At 46.4% G+C, this 20,054-nt stretch overlaps 1 protein-coding gene across 1 annotated transcript; it reads left to right on the top strand.

The window, feature by feature from the left end:
* The first annotated feature begins 18,958 nt into the window (after positions 1-18,958).
* On the top strand, positions 18,959-19,666 carry LOC135000329 (cadherin-1-like). The gene has a single exon (XM_063951495.1). It carries the CDS (start codon positions 18,959-18,961, stop codon positions 19,664-19,666), a length of 708 nt encoding a protein of 235 aa, XP_063807565.1.
* The last annotated feature ends 388 nt before the right edge of the window (positions 19,667-20,054 follow it).

Here is a 20,054-nt window from a genome sequence, read left to right as displayed (position 1 = left end):
GGGGTATCCTGTTCACTGCACATTTTATCCTTTTGTGTCCTATTTCCTTTGCTATGCTTATTTGTACATTGTAACCAGTTTAGTGCCCCCAACGTGGCTGCCTCGTCTGGTACTCTGTGTAAAATGAAAAAATGCATGGTTCTTATGTACTTACAAGGATCTCAACAAGTATTTTCTCTCTCACATTGTGTGTCATCAGTTCCAGGCTTTGTCTACTCTGCCCAGGGTAATCCTACATAGCACACCTAAAGTGGCTGCCTTACCTGGACCCAGTATGGGTAGGATGAATAATCTATATTATGACCCAAAATGACCACCAAACCTGTTGTAGTATCTCCATGCTCTGTATTTCATGAAACTCTTTTTATGTTTGTCATTGTTTCTATACTGTTCTATGTTTCCGTGTTGCATTATGTCTCATTTGATCTGTTTAGTGCCTTGAGTCCTATTGGAGAAAGAGCGCTATATAAATAAAATTATTATTATTATTATTATTATTATACAGTATATACATACGAAGGCCAGTGAGGCAGCACTCACAGCACTATGAAATACAGTATGCAGAAACTCTAAGATGATTCCAAGGTTTCAGGACATTTTACTGCATCCTTTCCTCAGGGAATGTTGGAATCATCCTGGAGTTTCTGTGTATTTCATAGTGCCGTGAGTGCCGTCCCACTGTTGTATCTCAGCTATAGCTGTAAATTTGCGGATATTCTCCCAAAACCTGGTGTTTTCGGGTGATATCCGGCGGTGATATCTGAGGAACCGAACCCCCCAGAACTTTGTGATTTGAGCCGGGATCTGAGTCCGTCTTGGGACTTCCCGTCTTACTCATATCCCAAAGTGAGGCCGAACGTCATCTTCCTGCTGTTGGATTCTCGCAGGTTTTGGATTCTATATAAGTCCCGTGCATCGGCGCCATCTTCATTCTTGCTGTAGAGAGTGTACTGGATTGACGTGTCCGTCTCCAGTACTGTGTCTGGCGTGGCTTGGGGTGGCTGCTCTGTTTGCTGTATCTGAAAGGGGTACTCTCTTTGTCTGCTGTAAATGAAAGGGGTACTCTCTCTGTCTGCTGTGTCTGAAAAAGGGGTGCTCTCTCTCTACTGTATCTGAAAGGGGTGCTCTGTCTACTGTATCTGAAAAAGGGGTGCTCTCTCTCTCTGCTGTATTTGAAAGGGGTGCTCTCTCTCTGTCTGCTGTATGTAAAAAAAGGGGTGCTCGCTGTTGTATCTGAAAAAGGGGTGCTCTCTCTGCTCTATCTAAAAAAGGGGTGCTCTGTCTGCTGTATCTGAAAGGGGTGCTCTCTCTGTCTGCTGTATCTGAAAAAGGGGTGCTCTCTCTGCGTGCTGTATCTGAAAGGGGTGCTCTCTCTGTCTGCTGTATCTGAAAGGGGTGCTCTCTCTGTCTGCTGTATCTGAAAAAGGGGTGCTCTCTCTGCCTGCTGTATCTGAAAGGGGTGCTTTCTCTGTCTGCTGTATCTGAAAGGGGTGCTCTCTCTGTCTGCTGTATCTGAAAAAGGGGTGCTCTCTCTGCCTGCTGTATCTGAAAGGGGTGATCTGTCTGTCTGCTGTATCTGAAAGGGGTACTCTCTCTGTCTGCTGTATCTGAAAGGGGTACTCTCTCTGTCTGCTGTGTCTGAAAAAGGGGTGCTCTCTCTCTACTGTATCTGAAAGGGGTGCTCTGTCTTCTGTATCTGAAAAAGGGGTGCTCTCTCTCTGCTGTATCTGAAAGGGGTGCTCTCTCTCTGTCTGCTGTATGTAAAAAAGGGGTGCTCTCTCTGCCTGCTGTATCTGAAAGGGGTGCTCTCTCTCTGTCTGCTGTATGTAAAAAAGGGGTGCTCGCTGTTGTATCTGAAAAGGGGGTGCTCTCTCTGCTCTATCTAAAAAAGGGGTGCTCTGTCTGCTGTATCTGAAAGGGGTGCTCTCTCTGTCTGCTGTATCTGAAAAAGGGGTGCTCTCTCTGCCTGCTGTATCTGAAAGGGGTGCTCTCTCTGTCTGCTGTATCTGAAAAAGGGGTGCTCTCTCTGTCTGCTGTATCTGAAAAAGGGGTGCTCTCTCTGCCTGCTGTATCTGAAAGGGGTGCTTTCTCTGTCTGCTGTATCTGAAAGGGGTGCTCTCTCTGTCTGCTGTATCTGAAAAAGGGGTGCTCTCTCTGCCTGCTGTATCTGAAAGGGGTGCTCTCTCTGTCTGCTGTATCTGAAAAAGGGGTGCTCTCTCTGTCTGCTGTATCTGAAAAAAGGGTGCTCTCTCTGCCTGCTGTATCTGAAAGGGGTGCTTTCTCTGTCTGCTGTATCTGAAAGGGGTGCTCTCTCTGTCTGCTGTATCTGAAAAAGGGGTGCTCTCTCTGCCTGCTGTATCTGAAAGGGGTGCTCTCTCTGTCTGCTGTATCTGAAAAAGGGGTGCTCTCTCTGTCTGCTGTATCTGAAAGGGGTGCTCTCTCTGTCTGCTGTATCTGAAAGGGGTGCTCTCTCTCTCTGCTGTATCTGAAAAAGGGGTGCTCTCTCTGCCTGCTGTATCTGAAAGGGGTGCTCTCTCTGTCTGCTGTATCTGAAAAAGGGGTGCTCTCTCTGTCTGCTGTATCTGAAAAAGGGGTGCTCTCTCTGCCTGCTGTATCTGAAAGGGGTGCTTTCTCTGTCTGCTGTATCTGAAAGGGGTGCTCTCTCTGTCTGCTGTATCTGAAAAAGGGGTGCTCTCTCTGTCTGCTGTATCTGAAAAAGGGGTGCTCTCTCTGTCTGCTGTATCTGAAAGGGGTGCTCTCTCTGTCTGCTATATCTGAAAGGGGTGCTCTCTCTGCTGTATCTGAAAAAGGGGTGCTCTCTCTGCCTGCTGTATCTGAAAGGGGTGATCTGTCTGTCCATCTAGGGGCTCTGCCCCAGTGTAAAATTAAAAAAATAAAAGCTAAAAACAAAAAGCCTAAAATTATAATTATAAAAAATATTTTTTTTTGTTTGTTTGTGCTGTACCCCAGTGTGCTATACAATTATTATTATTATTTTTTCATAAGTACTATGACACTGCCAGTCAGACAGCAGTATATTATTTCCTACTCACAAACGTATTGTGCGTAGAGATGAGCGGGTTCGGATCCCTGAGAACTGAACCCTACCGCACTTCACGTCCCGAGCCCGGATCCGAGTTCGGCTCAGGTTTTCCCGCCTGACTCGGAAACCAGAACGAGGCAAAACGTCATTATCCCGCTGTCGGATTCTCACAGGGTTTGGATTCCATATAAGGAGCCACGCGTCGCCGGCAGCTTCACTCCGGCACTGGAGAGCGTAGCGAGAGGACGTGTCTCCGTCCTCAGTGTCCTGCATCAGTACAGTGTCTTGTGCTGCATTAGTCCAGTCACAGTGGTTGTGTCCTCTGCTGCCATATGTCCAGTGCTACTGTATAAGTCCAGTCCAGTGGTGCTGTGTTGTGCTGCATCAGTTCAGTGGTGGTGTATTGTGCTGCATTAGTCCAGTCACAGTGGTGGTATCCTCTGCGGCCATATGTTCAGTGCTGCTGTATAAGTCCAGGCCATTGTAGTGGTGCTGTGTTGTCCTGCATCAGTACAGTGGTGGTGTCCCTGTGCTGCATCAGTCCAGTCACAGTGGTGGTGTCCTCTGCTGCCGTATGTCCAGTGCTGCTGTATAAGTCCAGTCCATTGCAGTGGTGCTGTGTTGTCCTGCATCAGTACAGTGGTAGTGTCTTGTGCTGCATCATTCCAGTCACAGTATAAATCCAGTCCAGTGGTACTGCCGTATAAGTCCAGTGGTACTGCCGTATAATTCCAGTGATACTGCCGTATAAGTCCAGTGGTACTGCCGTATAATTCCAGTGATACTGCCGTATAATTCCAGTGGTACTGGCGTAAAAGTCCAGTGATACTGCCGTATAAATCCAGTCCAGCGGTGCTGCCTTGTGCTGCATCAGTCCAGTGGTGGTGTCTTGTGCTGCCATAAGCCCAGTGGTGGTGTCCTGTGCTGTATATTATTTACTTCAAATAAAAGGGTTATATACATTACTTATATTATTATCCAAATAATTTTTACAGGGTTTGCCCTGCGTGGTGTAGTGGTACGCTCGCCTGTGCTGCATATTATTATAATAGCTCCAAATAAAAGGGTTATTATTATCCAAATTAATTTTACAGGCTTTGCCGTGTGTGTGTGGTTTAGCGGTCTGCTCTCCTGTGCCACCAATATTGTGCGTGTATTACATCTGGGCATATTCCAGCACGTCCCATGTTGTTTGTGCCTCACACTTGTGTCGCTTAGCTTAGTCACACAGCTACCTCATTGCACCTTTTTTCCTTCTTTGCATGATGTGCTGTTTGGGGCCTAGTTTTTGAATAGTGCCATCCTCTCTGCCACTGCAGTGCCACTCCTAGATGGGCCAGGTGTTTGTGCCGCACACTTGTGTCGTTTAGCTTAGTCATACAGCTACCTCATTGCACCACTTAGTCTTCTTGCATGATGTGCTGTTTGGGGCCTAGTTTTTGAATAGTGCCATTCTGTCTGACACTGCAGTGCCACTCCTAGATGGGCCAGGTGTTTATGCCGCATACTTGTGTCGCTTAGCTTAGTCATACAGCCACCTCGGTGCAACCTTTTGGCCTAAAAACAATATTGTGAGGTGTGATGTGTTCAGAATAGACTGGAAATGAGTGGAAATTAATGTTATTGAAGTTAATAATACCATAGGATCAAAATTACCCCCAAATTCTGTGATTTTAGCTGTTTTTATGTTTTTTTCAAAAATCATCCAGATCCAAAACCAAAACTAAAACACGAAAGGGTGGTTTTGGCCAAACCAATCCAGATCCAAAACACGAGCATGGAACCAAAACCAAAACACAAAACACGAAAAGTGCCCGCCACACCTCTCTAATTGTGCAACGCTGCCGGTGAAGACAACCACAGTGTGTAATTATTCTATATATTTCTGACTCATTTGTGCAACACTGTAACTGCTGGTGTGGGATATAAAAAATATTTCTACATATTTCTGACTCATTTGTGTCAGTGAATTCTACAGCAGTGTGTAATTATTATATATATTTCTGACTCACTTGTGCGACACTGTTGCTGTACCCCACTTTGTGTTGATAGAACTGGAGGACAAACAATTGAAAGATCAGGAACCACTTCCTAATACCAGTGCTGAAGCTTCTGCCACTAGTCATGACAATGCAAGTCCGTCAACGTCATCTGCTAAAGCCAATGCCCAATTGCATAGAGGGCATGTAAAATCAAAGAAGCAATGTTTTACGGTGATAAATAATAAATAAAAAAAGTAAAGTTAGCTGAGAAACATAAAATTGGCAATATGCCATTCACTACACGAAGTGGCAAGGAAAGCCTAAACCCTTGGCCTGTGTTTATGACTAGTGGTTCTGCATCTCATAATGATCATGTATGCCCTCTTCTCTGTAAAAGAGTTACAAAATGTAACTTGTTATGGCACAGGAACCAACAGTGTGTTCAGAAATATCACCAATCCCCAAGGAGAGTCCAAGTGTGTCTGCAGTTGCGATGTATAAGCCTGACCTTTCCAATAATGTACAGGAAGAGGAGGTTCCTTCCACCATTTGCACACCCTCTGCAAGTGTTGGGAGGAGCAGTGCCAGTCAATGTACTGACATTGAGATTGAGGATGTCACTGTAGAAGTACACCAGAATGAGGAGGATATTGGTGTAGCTGGCACTAATGAGAATGTTAACGATGCGGATTTTGATGATGGGGATGTGGTTTGTTTAAATAAGGCTCCAGTGGAGACAGTTGTTGCCCATGGTATGAAAAAGCCCATTGTCATGCATGGGCAAAACACCCACCTCTTCTGTGTGTAATTATTTCTCCCCACACCCAGAAAATTGCTGTCTAGCCATCTGTAGCCTTTGTAAAGCCATTGTATGTAGAGGTAGGGACCGTAAACACCTAGGAACCTCCTCCCTGTTACGCCACTTGCAGCGCATACATCACAAGTTGTTGACACATTCAGAAACTTCGGCTAAGAATGTAACCAGTTCAGCGACACCTAGCTCACTTTTCTCTGTTGGATCCAAGCACCTGCAATCCCCACCACCAACACCTTCATTGTCAATTTTCACTTCAATCATTGCCAGCTTGTTTTGTGGGGATCCAAACAAACCAATCATTTCAGCCACAAGTGACAGTCCCTGCCGCTGAAATGATTGGTTTTTTAAACTTTGCATGTCCTGTTTAATATACAACATAAGGGTGGGTGGGAGGACCCAAGGTCAATTCCACCTTGCACCTCTTTTCTTTGCAATATGTGCTCTTTGGAGCATTTTTTTTGGCATAGTCTATAAAACTGATATCCTGTCTGCCACTGCAGTGCCACTCCTAGACGTAACACGTGTTTGTGCCTCCCACTTCTTTCGCTTAGCTTAGTCATCCAGCTACCTTGGCCTAAACAATATTTTCTACTGTGAAGTGTTCAAAATAGGCTGGAAATGAGTGGAAATGAATGTTATTGAGGTTAATAAAAACTGCAGTAACAAAAAAAAAAATTCCATTATTTTAGCTGTTTTTATGATTTAAAAAAACAAACACAAATCCAAAACCAAAACTAAAACCAAAATCTGCAAGGGCTGTTTTGGCAAAACCAATACAGTTCCAAAACATGAAGGAGATACAGATACAAAACCAAAACACAAAACCCGAAAAATGGCCCAGCGCTCATCCCTAGTAAATACTGTAGGTCCCTTTGTATTTTCTGTTGAATTATGTTACTTTTCCTTTTCTGATCGTTCTATAGATCTGATTTAAAAACAAAACAGGTGTATCAACTGGAGGGACTACTGCATAGTTGCCTACCCTCCCTCATTCTGCAGGAGACTCCCTGAAATAGCAGCAATCTCCCTCAGGGTGTGTACAGTACACACGGTGAGATATTTTCTTGAGATTTTGACTATATAGTCAAAATCTCAAGAAAAGTTAGTGCAGATCGCAAGGTGAAAGTCACCTTGCGATCCCGATGCGCGGTCCCGCCAGGTCGGCATCGCAAGAAAAGATAGACTGTGCAGGCAAGTCAATCCTTGCTAGATCAGTGTACTATCTAGTTCATCTCACATGTCAATGACTTCTCACATAAGCCAAAATCTTACATAAGCCAAAATCGTAAGCACACATAGTCCATATCTCAAGAAAAGTTAGTCAAAATCTGTACTATCTGGGCTCCGGGGAGTTCAAGGGAAATCGCAAGTAAAAATCGGCCATAGCAAGGATCTCACCGTGTGTACACACCCTTACTCCCTGAAAAGTCCAGCAATCTCCCTGATTGCACCTTACCCCTTTTATAAATCAGAGATACATACATTTAAATGGAATCATCAATGCCATTTCCCTGCACTGGTTATAAGTAGTGATGAGCGGGTTCGGTTTCTCGGAATCCGAACCCACCGAACTTCAGCTTTTTTTTACACGGGGCCGAGCAGGCTCGGATCCTCCCGCCTTGCTCGGTTAACCCGAGCGCGCCCGAACGTCATCATCCCGCTGTCGGATTCTCGCGAGGCTCGGATTCTATCGCGAGACTCGGATTCTATATAAGGAGCCGCGCGTCGCCGCCATTTTCACACGTGCATTGAGATTGATAGGGAGAGGACTTGGCTGGCGTCCTCTCCGTTTATAGAGAAGAGAGTAGAGAGTTAGAGACACTATTTACTAATTTTGGGGAGCATATTAGGACTGGAGTACTACTACTTGCTGATAGTGTGACCAGTGACCATTGACCACCAGTTTAATTAATCCGTTCTCTGCCTGAAAAAAAACGATACACAGTGTGACACAGTCACATACCATATCTGTGCTCAGCCTCAGTGTGCTGCATCATCATATGTAATACTGTATATCTGACTGTGCTGAGTGCTCACTGCTCACACAGCTTAATTGTGGGGGAGACTGGGGAGCAGTTAGAGCAGGAGTACATAAATAATATATTTTAAGTACAGTGCACACTTTTGCTGCCAGAGTGCCACACTGCCAGTGTGACTGACCAGTGACCACACTGACCACCAGTATATTGTGATTGTCTGCTTAGGACGGAGTACTACTTGCTGATAGTGTGACCAGTGACCAGTGACCACCACCAGTTTAAGTAATCCGTTCTCTGCCTGAAAAAAAACGATACACAGTGTGACACAGTCACATACCATATCTGTGCTCAGCCCAGTGTGCTGCATCATATGTAATACTGTATATCATTATCTGACTGTGCTGAGTGCTCACTGCTCACACAGCTTAATTGTGGGGGAGACTGGGGAGCAGTTATAGCAGGAGTACATATTTTAAGTACAGTGCACACTTTTGCTGCCAGAGTGCCACTGCCAGTGTGACTGACCAGTGACCACTGACCACCAGTATATTGTGATTGTCTGCTGACCACCAGTATATTGTGATTGTCTGCCTGAAAAAGTTAAACACTCGTCGTGTGGTGTTTTTATAAACGCATTCTACAGACAGTGTCCAGCAGGTCCGTCATTACATAATATATACCTGTCCGGCTGCAGTACTAGTGTGATATATATATATATATATATATTTTAATTGTATCTCATTATCATCCAGTCTATATTAGCAGCAGACACAGTATGGTAGTCCACGGCTGTAGCTACCTCTGTGTCGGCAGTCGCTCGTCCATCCATAATTGTATACCACCTACCCGTGGTTTTTTTTTTTTTTTCTATCTTCTTGATACTAGTAGCTTACTTTAGGAGTCTGCAGTGCTGACAGACAGTGTCCAGCAGGTCCGTCATTACATAATATATACCTGTCCGGCTGCAGTACTAGTGTGATATATATATATATTTTAATTTTATCTCATTATCATCCAGTCTATATTAGCAGCAGACACAGTACGGTAGTCCACGGCTGTAGCTACCTCTGTGTCGGCAGTCGCTCGTCCATCCATAATTGTATACCACCTACCCGTGGTTTTTTTTTTTTCTTTCTATCTTCTTGATACTAGTAGCTTACTTTAGGAGTCTGCAGTGCTGACAGACAGTGTCCAGCAGGTCCGTCATTACATAATATATACCTGTCCGGCTGCAGTACTAGTGTGATATATATATATATATTTTAATTTTATCTCATTATCATCCAGTCTATATTAGCAGCAGACACAGTACGGTAGTCCACGGCTGTAGCTACCTCTGTGTTGGCAGTCGCTCGTCCATCCATAATTGTATACCACCTACCCGTGTTTTTTTTTTTTTCTATCTTCTTGATACTAGTAGCTTACTTTAGGAGTCTGCAGTGCTGACAGACAGTGTCCAGCAGGTCCGTCATTACATAATATATACCTGTCCGGCTGCAGTACTAGTGTGATATATATATATATATTAATTTTATCTCATTATCATCCAGTCTATATTAGCAGCAGACACAGTACGGTAGTCCACGGCTGTAGCTACCTCTGTGTCGGCAGTCGCTCGTCATCCATAAGTATACTAGTATCCATCCATCTCCATTGTTTACCTGAGGTGCCTTTTAGTTGTGCCTATTAAAATATGGAGAACAAAAATGTTGAGGTTCCAAAATTAGGGAAAGATCAAGATCCACTTCCACCTCGTGCTAAAGCTGCTGCCACTAGTCATGGCCGAGACGATGAAATTCCATCAACGTCGTCTGCCAAGGCCGATGCCCAATGTCATAGTACAGAGCATGTAAAATCCAAAACACCAAATATCAGTAAAAAAAGGACTCAAAAATCTAAAATAAAATTGTCGGAGGAGAAGCGTAAACTTGCCAATATGCCATTTACCACACGGAGTGGCAAGGAAGGGCTGAGGCCCTGGCCTATGTTCATGGCTAGTGGTTCAGCTTCACATGAGGATGGAAGCACTCAGCCTCTCGCTAGAAAAATGAAAAGACTCAAGCTGGCAAAAGCACAGCAAAGAACTGTGCGTTCTTCGAAATCCCAAATCCACAAGGAGAGTCCAATTGTGTCGGTTGCGATGCCTGACCTTCCCAACACTGGACGTGAAGAGCATGTGCCTTCCACCATTTGCACGCCCCCTGCAAGTGCTGGAAGGAGTACCCGCAGTCCAGTTCCTGATAGTCAGATTGAAGATGTCAGTGTTGAAGTACACCAGGATGAGGAGGATATGGGTGTTGCTGGCGCTGGGGAGGAAATTGACAAGGAGGATTCTGATGGTGAGGTGGTTTGTTTAAGTCAGGCACCCGGGGAGACACCTGTTGTCCGTGGGAGGAATATGGCCATTGACATACCTGGTGAAAATACCAAAAAAATCAGCTCTTCGGTGTGGAAGTATTTCAACAGAAATGCGGACAACATTTGTCAAGCCGTGTGTTGCCTTTGTCAAGCTGTAATAAGTAGGGGTAAGGACGTTAACCACCTCGGAACATCCTCCCTTATACGTCACCTGCAGCGCATTCATAATAAGTCAGTGACAAGTTCAAAAACTTTAAGCGACAGCGGAAGCAGTCCACTGACCAGTAAATCCCTTCCTCTTGTAACCAAGCTCACGCAAACCACACCACCAACTCCCTCGGTGTCAATTTCCTCCTTCCCCAGGAATGCCAATAGTCCTGCAGGCCATGTCACTGGCAATTCTGACGAGTCCTCTCCTGCCTGGGATTCCTCCGATGCATCCTTGCGTGTAACGCCTACTGCTGCTGGCGCTGCTGTTGTTGCTGCTGGGAGTCGATGGTCATCCCAGAGGGGAAGTCGTAAGACCACTTTTACTACTTCCACCAAGGAATTGACTGTCCAACAGTCCTTTGCGAGGAAGATGAAATATCACAGCAGTCATCCTGCTGCAAAGCGGATAACTGAGGCCTTGGCATCCTGGGTGGTGAGAAACGTGGATCCGGTATCCATCATTACTGCAGAGCCAACTAGAGACTTGTTGGAGGTACTGTGTCCCCGGTACCAAATACCATCTAGGTTCCATTTCTCTAGGCAGGCGATACCGAAAATGTACACAGACCTCAGAAAAAGAGTCACCAGTGTCCTAAAAAATGCAGCTGTACCCAATGTCCACTTAACCACGGACATGTGGACAAGTGGAGCAGGGCAGGGTCAGGACTATATGACTGTGACAGCCCACTGGGTAGATGTATGGACTCCCGCCGCAAGAACAGCAGCGGCGGCACCAGTAGCAGCATCTCGCAAACGCCAACTCTTTCCTAGGCAGGCTATGCTTTGTATCACCGGTTTCCAGAATACGCACACAGCTGAAAACCTCTTACGGCAACTGAGGAAGATCATCGTGGAATGGCTTACCCCAATTGGACTCTCCTGTGGATTTGTGGCATCGGACAACGCCAGCAATATTGTGTGTGCATTAAATCTGGGCAAATTCCAGCACGTCCCATGTTTTGCACATACCTTGAATTTGGTGGTGCAGAATTATTTAAAAAACGAGAGGGGCGTGCAAGAGATGCTGTCGGTGGCCAGAAGAATTGCGGGACACTTTCGGCGTACAGGCACCACGTACAGAAGACTGGAGCAACACCAAAAACGCCTGAACCTGCCCCGCCATCATCTGAAGCAAGAAGTGGTAACGAGGTGGAATTCAACCCTCTATATGCTTCAGAGGTTGGAGGAGCAGCAAAAGGCCATTCAAGCCTATACAACTGAGCACGATATAGGAGGTGGAATGCACCTGTCTCAAGCGCAGTGGAGAATGATTTCAACGTTGTGCAAGGTTCTGCAACCTTTTGAACTTGCCACACGTGAAGTCAGTTCAGACACTGCCAGCCTGAGTCAGGTCATTCCCCTCATCAGGCTTTTGCAGAAGAAGCTGGAGACATTGAAGGAGGAGCTAACACAGAGCGATTCCGCTAGGCATGTGGGACTTGTGGATGGAGCCCTTAATTCACTTAACAAGGATTCACAGGTGGTCAATCTGTTGAAATCAGAGCACTACATTTTGGCCACCGTGCTCGATCCTAGATTTAAAACCTACCTTGGATCTCTCTTTCCGGCAGACACAAGTCTGCTGGGGTTCAAAGACCTGCTGGTGAGAAAATTGTCAAGTCAAGCGGAACGCGACCTGTCAACATCTCCTCCTTCACATTCTCCCGCAACTGGGGGTGCGAGGAAAAGGCTCAGAATTCCGAGCCCACTCGCTGGCGGTGATGCAGGGCAGTCTGGAGCGACTGCTGATGCTGACATCTGGTCCGGACTGAAGGACCTGCCAACGATTACGGACATGTCGTCTACTGGCACTGCATATGATTCTCTCCCCATTGAAAGAATGGTGGAGGATTATATGAGTGACCGCATCCAAGTAGGCACGTCAGACAGTCCGTACTTATACTGGCAGGAAAAAGAGGCAATTTGGAGGCCCTTGCACAAACTGGCTTTATTCTACCTAAGTTGCCCTCCCACAAGTGTGTACTCCGAAAGAGTGTTTAGTGCCGCCGCTCACCTTGTCAGCAATCGGCGTACGAGGTTACTTCCAGAAAATGTGGAGAAGATGATGTTCATTAAAATGAATTATAATCAATTCCTCCGTGGAGACATTGACCAGCAGCAATTGCCTCCACAAAGTACACAGGGAGCTGAGATGGTGGATTCCAGTGGGGACGAATTGATAATCTGTGAGGAGGGGGATGTACACGGTGATATATCGGAGGATGATGATGAGGTGGACATCTTGCCTCTGTAGAGCCAGTTTGTGCAAGGAGAGATTAATTGCTTCTTTTTTGGTGGGGGTCCAAACCAACCCGTCATTTCAGTCACAGTCGTGTGGCAGACCCTGTCACTGAAATGATGGGTTGGTTAAAGTGTGCATGTCCTGTTTATACAACATAAGGGTGGGTGGGAGGGCCCAAGGACAATTCCATCTTGCACCTCTTTTTTCTTTAATTTTTCTTTGCGTCATGTGCTGTTTGGGGAGTATTTTTTTGAAGGGCCATCCTGCGTGACACTGCAGTGCCACTCCTAGATGGGCCAGGTGTTTGTGTCGGCCACTAGGGTCGCTTAGCTTACTCACACAGCTACCTCATTGCGCCTCTTTTTTTTCTTCTTTGCGTCATGTGCTGTTTGGGGAGTGTTTTTTGGAAGGGCCATCCTGCGTGACACTGCAGTGCCACTCCTAGATGGGCCAGGTGTTTGTGTCGGCCACTTGGGTCATTGAGCTTAGTCACACAGCTACCTCATTGCGCCTCTTTTTTTCTTTGCGTCATGTGCTGTTTGGGGAGTGTTCTTTGGAAGGGCCATCCTGCGTGACACTGCAGTGCCACTCCTAGATGGCCAGGTGTTTGTGTCGGCCACTTGGGTCGTTGAGCTTAGTCACACAGCTACCTCATTGCGCCTCTTTTTTTCTTTGCGTCATGTGCTGTTTGGGGAGTGTTTTTTGGAAGGGCCATCCTGCGTGACACTGCAGTGCCACTCCTAGATGGGCCAGGTGTTTGTGTCGGCCACTTGGGTCGCTTAGCTTAGTCATCCAGCGACCTCGGTGCAAATTTTAGGACTAAAAATAATATTGTGAGGTGTGAGGTGTTCAGAATAGACTGAAAATGAGTGGAAATTATGGTTTTTGAGGTTAATAATACTTTGGGATCAAAATGACCCCCAAATTCTATGATTTAAGCTGTTTTTTAGGGTTTTTTGAAAAAAACACCCGAATCCAAAACACACCCGAATCCGACAAAAAAAATTCGGTGAGGTTTTGCCAAAATGCGTTCGAACCCAAAACACGGCCGCGGAACCGAACCCAAAACCAAAACACAAAACCCGAAAAATTTCAAGTGCACATCCCTAGTTATAAGGCACAATGATCCCTACGGCTACATGCATTTTAAATAAGGATTCTCGTGGCTACTTACAGTATATGGAACCTCTTGTAAAACACAATACACAAATCCTGCAAAATATCAGTGTCTTTTCTTCAATAAGTAGATCTTACTAACTTTGGGGCTCATTTACATTTGGATGTAAGTCAATTTCATGACACACCCTTCCGATGTAGCAGTACGCGCCCGCACTGATAGGTGTTACTTTCACAATCTCCCTGAAATGCTGTTTCAAAAGTATGCAAGTATGGACTCCTGTAGCTTGTTTGAAGATAGGAGGTTCCCACTGTAAAGGAAGAAGACATCAGTCCTACATTCTGTACAGTATAACAAAACTATAATAAAAAATACGTTGTTGATAAGAAGTTAAATACCCCCCTGTAGATTTCGGACCAGTTTGGGACCTCCTTAGATACATGATGGTAGGGCTATCTAGAATGCAAACACAGATTTATAGAGAGCCCTATTAGTGGCCCATATCTAGTGTAGCAATTACTTTTAGTGCAATGTATATTCCTGAGATTTCTACCTGTGGCGATGATAGGATATTCTGAATTACAGTTAAGCACCGCTCTGTTTGGACCTGGCTTATGAACTGTTGAAGCAGGCTGTTCAGGCTAAGGAGAGAGAATTGACAGCATAGGAAAGGAATGAGTTAAACATCTTGTGAGGGGTGGACCTAGCTGGAAGGAAAGTACAGCCCTTTGGGAAAAGGGGAGGGTTAGTATATATAGGGAAGGACAGACATCTTGTCTCTCTCTTGTTGGTGAAATTGCCTTCCCGCCCTCCCGCCCTGTTGGTAAAGGTTTCTGGCACGGAGTGCCTTGGCATTAAATTGTTGGCTGGTTTTATCGTTGGCTATTTATTGGCGGAAAAGAACGGCAGTTGGTGGTTGTATGGTAAGCTGTAGTGATTTACAGTTTGAGTTGGTTTAGGTGCACTCACCTCCATCGACTTATTGGCCGCTTGACCACCCGTCCGGGAAGGCAGCGGCAGGGCACCCAGGAGCGGTGGGTAGTCACTGTGGGGGTGGAGTTGTCACCTATTACCGGTTTTTGATAGTTGTAGTAAAATTAGGATGGTTTCGAATGTTTAGTATTTTACGGGTTAATTTAGGTTAGTAGAGCCGTTCTTTTTGCTGCCACCATATGCCGGCTGTATCGGCATCTTAACAAAGTTTTCATTTACAGGTTTGCTATGGTTAGGGTCAAATAAATAGCTAGCAATTTTTCTGCCAAATTCAAGTCTCCGTGTCTTTATTTATTGGGTTTAGAGGTAACGAATGCTTTACTTGGAATGAACGGGTCCACCAAATGTCACTAGGATGTTTATGAAAGATAAAGATTGTACACTATTGTAAATGAAGAGCTCCTGTAAGGGATTGTGATGATACCGTTCAGCTGTTTATTGTCAAATCCTGCCTTCAGATGAGCAGCCTGCTATTGCCAAGATCATTCATATTTTATCTGCCATTACTTCCAGTACATCAATTGTTTATCATGCCCTGTGTGAATTACAGAGTAAAGAAAGACTGCACCACATATCTTAACAGGGAAAAGCTTGCATTACCCAAATTTCACATTGAGTGGAGGCGCTAGTGCAGATACCACATTGGGGCTAATTCAGACCTGATCGCTGGTGTGTGTGTTCGCACAGCAGCGATCAGGTCGGACGTGAGCATGTGCCGGCGCATGCAGACAGCCGACGGCTGTCTTAGCCCTGCGATTGCCTCTGTCTGATTGACAGGCAGAGGCTGTCGCTGGGCGGGAGGGGGCGTGCCGGTAGCGTTTGGCTGCCGTTTAGGGGGCGCGGTCCGGGCAACTCAGGCGGGCCCAGATTGTTGGGGGGGGGGGCGGCGGCGGCTGCGTGACATCACACGCAGCCGCTGCAACCCGGGCAACAACGAGTAGCTCCCTTCTATGCTTTTGTACTTGTACGACGGGGTAGGGCCTGACGTGCGGACGGACTAGCCCTGTTCTGGGCATCCCCCCACATGTCAGGGAAGCTGATTGTAGATGTGCTAAATTTAGCACATCTATGACCAGGTATGAATCACCCCCATTGTCCCAATCTTCAAAACCCAGTACAGCACAAATATGAAGGCAAAATATACAGCAGATAATATTCAATCGGTCACTACATATATGCATATCAATGACAACAGTAGTTGAACATGTTTGAAATTCATGTATCTTTCTCAACAGGAAGCGAGTGGGATGCTGGAGATCCACTGACTACTCTGGGGGTGGGGGCGACTTCCTGAAAAAGAGGGAGTGTCCCGCACCTTGCAGGAGAGTAGGTAAGATGTAAATTTGCATTGAAAGGTATTTAGGGGGTCATTCCGAGTTGATCGCAGCTGTGCTAAATTTAGCACAGCTACGATCATCTTCCCTTACATGCGGGGGGACGCCCAGCACTGGGCTAGTCCGCCCCGCATGTCAGTCCGGCCCCCCACCCCCCGCACAAATACAAAAGCATCGCACAGCGGCGATGCTTTTGTATTTGTGGAGTAACTCCCGGCCAGCGCAGCTCCTGCGGCTGGCCAGGAGTTGTTCGTCGCTGCCCCTGGCCACAGCGGCTGCGTGAGTCATCACGCAGCTGCCGCGGCCTGTCCCCCCGCCTGTGTTGGCCGGACCGCTGCTGTTGAGCCCCCTCCCGCCCTGCGACTACCTCTGCCTGTCAATCAGACAGAGGCGATCGCTACTGAATGACAGCCTTCGGACGTCCGGCATGCGCCAGCGCACTGCGGCGCATGCGCAAATTTGACCCGATCGCTTCGCTGCAATAAACTGCAGTGAGCAATCGGGTCGGAATGACCCCCATAGTTCCTATATGTATATATTTCTCCTCTTCTTCTGAGCTAAGCATCTTCCTAACAGAAGGAAACAGATTTTCTTCCAACTTTTATTTTGCCTTTAGGAAAAAAATGTAATGCTTGATTATAAATACACAGTATGCTGGCTTTCTGTACAAAGGGCGTCATTCAGACCCGATTGCTGCTGTGTGTTTTTGCACAGCAGCGATCGGGTCTTAACTGCGCATGCACCAGCGCATGCCAGTCAACGGCTGTCTTTAGCTAGCGATTGCCTTTGCCTGATTAACAGGCAGAGGCGGTCGCTGGGTGGGAGGGGGCGGGCCGGCGGCGTTAAGCCGCCGCTGTGGGGGCGTGGTCCGGCCAACGCAGGCGTGGCCATACTGTGCAGTAGCTGCGCTGGCTGGGAGCTTCTCCTGAAGACAAAAGCATCACCGCTGTGCGATGCTTTTGCACTTCTGCGACGGGTCAGGGCATGACATGCGGGGCGGGCTAGCCCTGTGCTGGGCGTTCCCCTGCACGTCAGTGTGCCTGATCGTAGCTCTAATCTTAGCACAGCTACGATCAACTCTAAATCACCCCCTTAGTGTTGTGCCCAATGCCATGAGGGAGGCATATATAATGACACTATGGCATTATTGCAAGTCCCACATTACCCCTAGTATTACACTGTGACCATTGGTTTATAAATCCACAAAGGAGAGCTGGATGCGCCATCACTTGGAGAGTGATAAAATGAGAGAAAAAGTAGCAGCCAATCAGCTCCTGTCATTTTTTAAACACAGACGGTAACATGACAGGTTGGCTTTATCTCTCTCCATTTTAACACTCTCCAAGGGATGATGCATCTAGCCCAGCATCTTCACCGAACTGTACTTAGTAAACTGCACAGTAAAATAACCTGGTCTTTTCACTATATTTCTGTATGAAATGTACACTTAGTTATGTTTACTTCAAGGAGTAGGTGCTCCATCCACCTACTGTATCCAGCACCCACAGCCATTTATGGGAGGTAAAAAGCTGGTTAACAACCCTTTATGTTATGAAGAGCATTGAATAAAACACTTACAGTACGTGCACATTTATATTCCTGCCCTGGTTGAGATCTGCAGAAAGATTTTGCTGGGGGTTTTACTAAGTACAGTTTAGTGAAGATGGTGTCTTTATGGATTTATAAACCACTCGTCAGACAGTGTTTATATTAGGGGTAATATGGGACTTACGATAATGCCATAGTGTCATCATCAATGTCATCATAAATATAATGGCCCTCATTCCGAGTCGTTCGCTCGGTATTTTTCATCGCATCGCAATGAAAATCCGCTTAGTACGCATGCGCAATATTCGCACTGCGACTGCGCCAATTAATTTAACAATGAAGATAGTATTTTTACTCACGGCTTTTTCATCGCTCCGGCGATCGTAATGTGATTGACAGGAAATGGGTGTTACTGGGCGGAAACACGGCGTTTTATGGGAGTGTGGATGAAAACGCTACCGTTTCCGGAAAAAACGCAGGAGTGGCTGGAGAAACGGGGGAGTGTCTGGCCGAACGCTGGGTGTGTTTGTGACGTCAAACCAGGAACGACAAGCACTGAACTGATCGCACAGGCAGAGTAAGGTTGAAGTTACTCAGAAACTGCAAAGTAGTTTGTAATCGCAATATTGCGATTACATCGGTCGCAATTTTAAGAAGCTAAGATACACTCCCAGTAGGCGTAGGCTTAGCGTGTGTAACTCTGCTAAATTCGCCTTGCGACCGATCAACTCGGAATGAGGGCCAATAGTGGCTGATAAATGTAACTCAGTCTACTGCTCAGTCTACTGCTCAGTCTACTGCTTGGTGCACTGGTGCCGAAAAGCAGCCAGCAAGTAGGGAAAGTTTCCCCTAGTGCTAGGGACTTGAACCGTCAGTGCCCGGAGGCCCTGAGATACTGTGCATACGGACCGCAGATCGGAAAATTTGTTTCTTTTGTTTGTTTTGAAGTTTGTGTGCTGCCTGTATGGAATTAAATACTCACACAAACTCTGCATACTGCCTGCTATATCCTGACTTTAACTGTCAGTTTGTTACAGTGTAGTGGCTGCTGTATGGGGACTTCGCTGCTAAAACTACACCAGACACCACCGGCGTGGTGGGGACATCGCGGTGGCAAGTTATACAACGATAACCATATGCCTACCGCTACGGGCACATGAAGCTCATCTTTCTTGATGTGAACGACAACGGCCCCTTTCTGGAATTTTTAAATATCATAATTTGTCTCCCAGCCCCATCTCTATCCCTATAATCGACAGAGACCAGCCCCCTAATACTGCACCATATATAACAGAGCTGAACCGCGACGCCTGAAAAAACTGGACTCCCACTGTGATGACTGATCTGTTTGACGTAAAAATGTACAAGGAAATGGATATCTGCACATACACAGTCCCCGTGAAACTCGCTGACAGTCAGTTTCCGAAGAACATTACTACATTAAAGATACAGGTGTGTGATTGTCAAGGAGATGCCACAGATTGTCAGGATAGAGAAGCAGTCGCAGGAGGCACAGGAATCCTGGAGAGTCTCAGCATTCTTGGGAGTATCCAGGCACTTCTGATATTGCTATTATTGCTCATGCTATTTTTGAGAGTCAAGAAGGTAGTTAATGAGCCCCTACTGCCACCGGAAGATTACACTTCGGATAATGTCTACTGTTACAATGAAGAAAGCGGTGGGGAGGAGGACCAGAATTTTGATCTTGGCCAACTTCACAGCGGTCTCGATGTCCACCCAGACGTCATACGTAACAATGTTGCCCCAACACTGTCTGCTCCCCAGTATCGCCTGCGCCTGGCCAATCCGGATGAGATTGGGAACTTCTTTGTAGAGAACCTGAATGCAGCTGATAACAACCCCACCGCTCCCCCATATGACTCCATCCTCGCGTTTGACTATCAAGGCAGTGGATCAGATGCTGCCTGCCTCAGCTACTTGAACTCCTCCAACTCTGACGCTGACCAGGATTACAGCGGTCTGCAATCCTGGGGACCCTGCTTTAACAAATTGGCAGACATGTACGGAGGAGGCGAGGACTAGGCTGTACCCTCGGGCAGTATGGATGGTGTAATGGTTAGCATTACTGCTTCACAGCACTGAGGACATGGGTTCGATTCCCACTATGGCTCTAACTGTGCGGAGTTTGTATATTCTCCCTGTACTTGCGTGGGTTTCCTCCGGGTACTCCGGTTTCCTCCCACAATCCAAAAATATACTGGTAGGTTAATTGGCTCCCAACAAAATTAACCGTAGTGTGAATGTGTGTACATGTGATAGGGAATATAGATTAAAAGTTCCACTGGGGCAGGGACTGATGTGAATGGCCAAATATTCTCTGTAAAGCCCTGCGGAATATGTGTGTGCTATACAGTGGTGCAAGTAGAAAAAATGTCTTATACGTACTGTGTGTGCGCGCCAAAAATGGTTG

The sequence above is a fragment of the Pseudophryne corroboree genome, chromosome 2, assembly GCF_028390025.1.
Source record: "Pseudophryne corroboree isolate aPseCor3 chromosome 2, aPseCor3.hap2, whole genome shotgun sequence".
Classification (NCBI taxonomy): Eukaryota; Metazoa; Chordata; class Amphibia; order Anura; family Myobatrachidae; genus Pseudophryne; species Pseudophryne corroboree.
This window is presented reverse-complemented; position numbering and strand designations above follow the sequence as displayed.

Bases quoted from the DNA above. Each gene is read 5' to 3' on its own strand.
- LOC135000329 (XM_063951495.1), top strand. From the start codon at position 18,959: ATGACTGATCTGTTTGACGTAAAAATGTACAAGGAAATGGATATCTGC.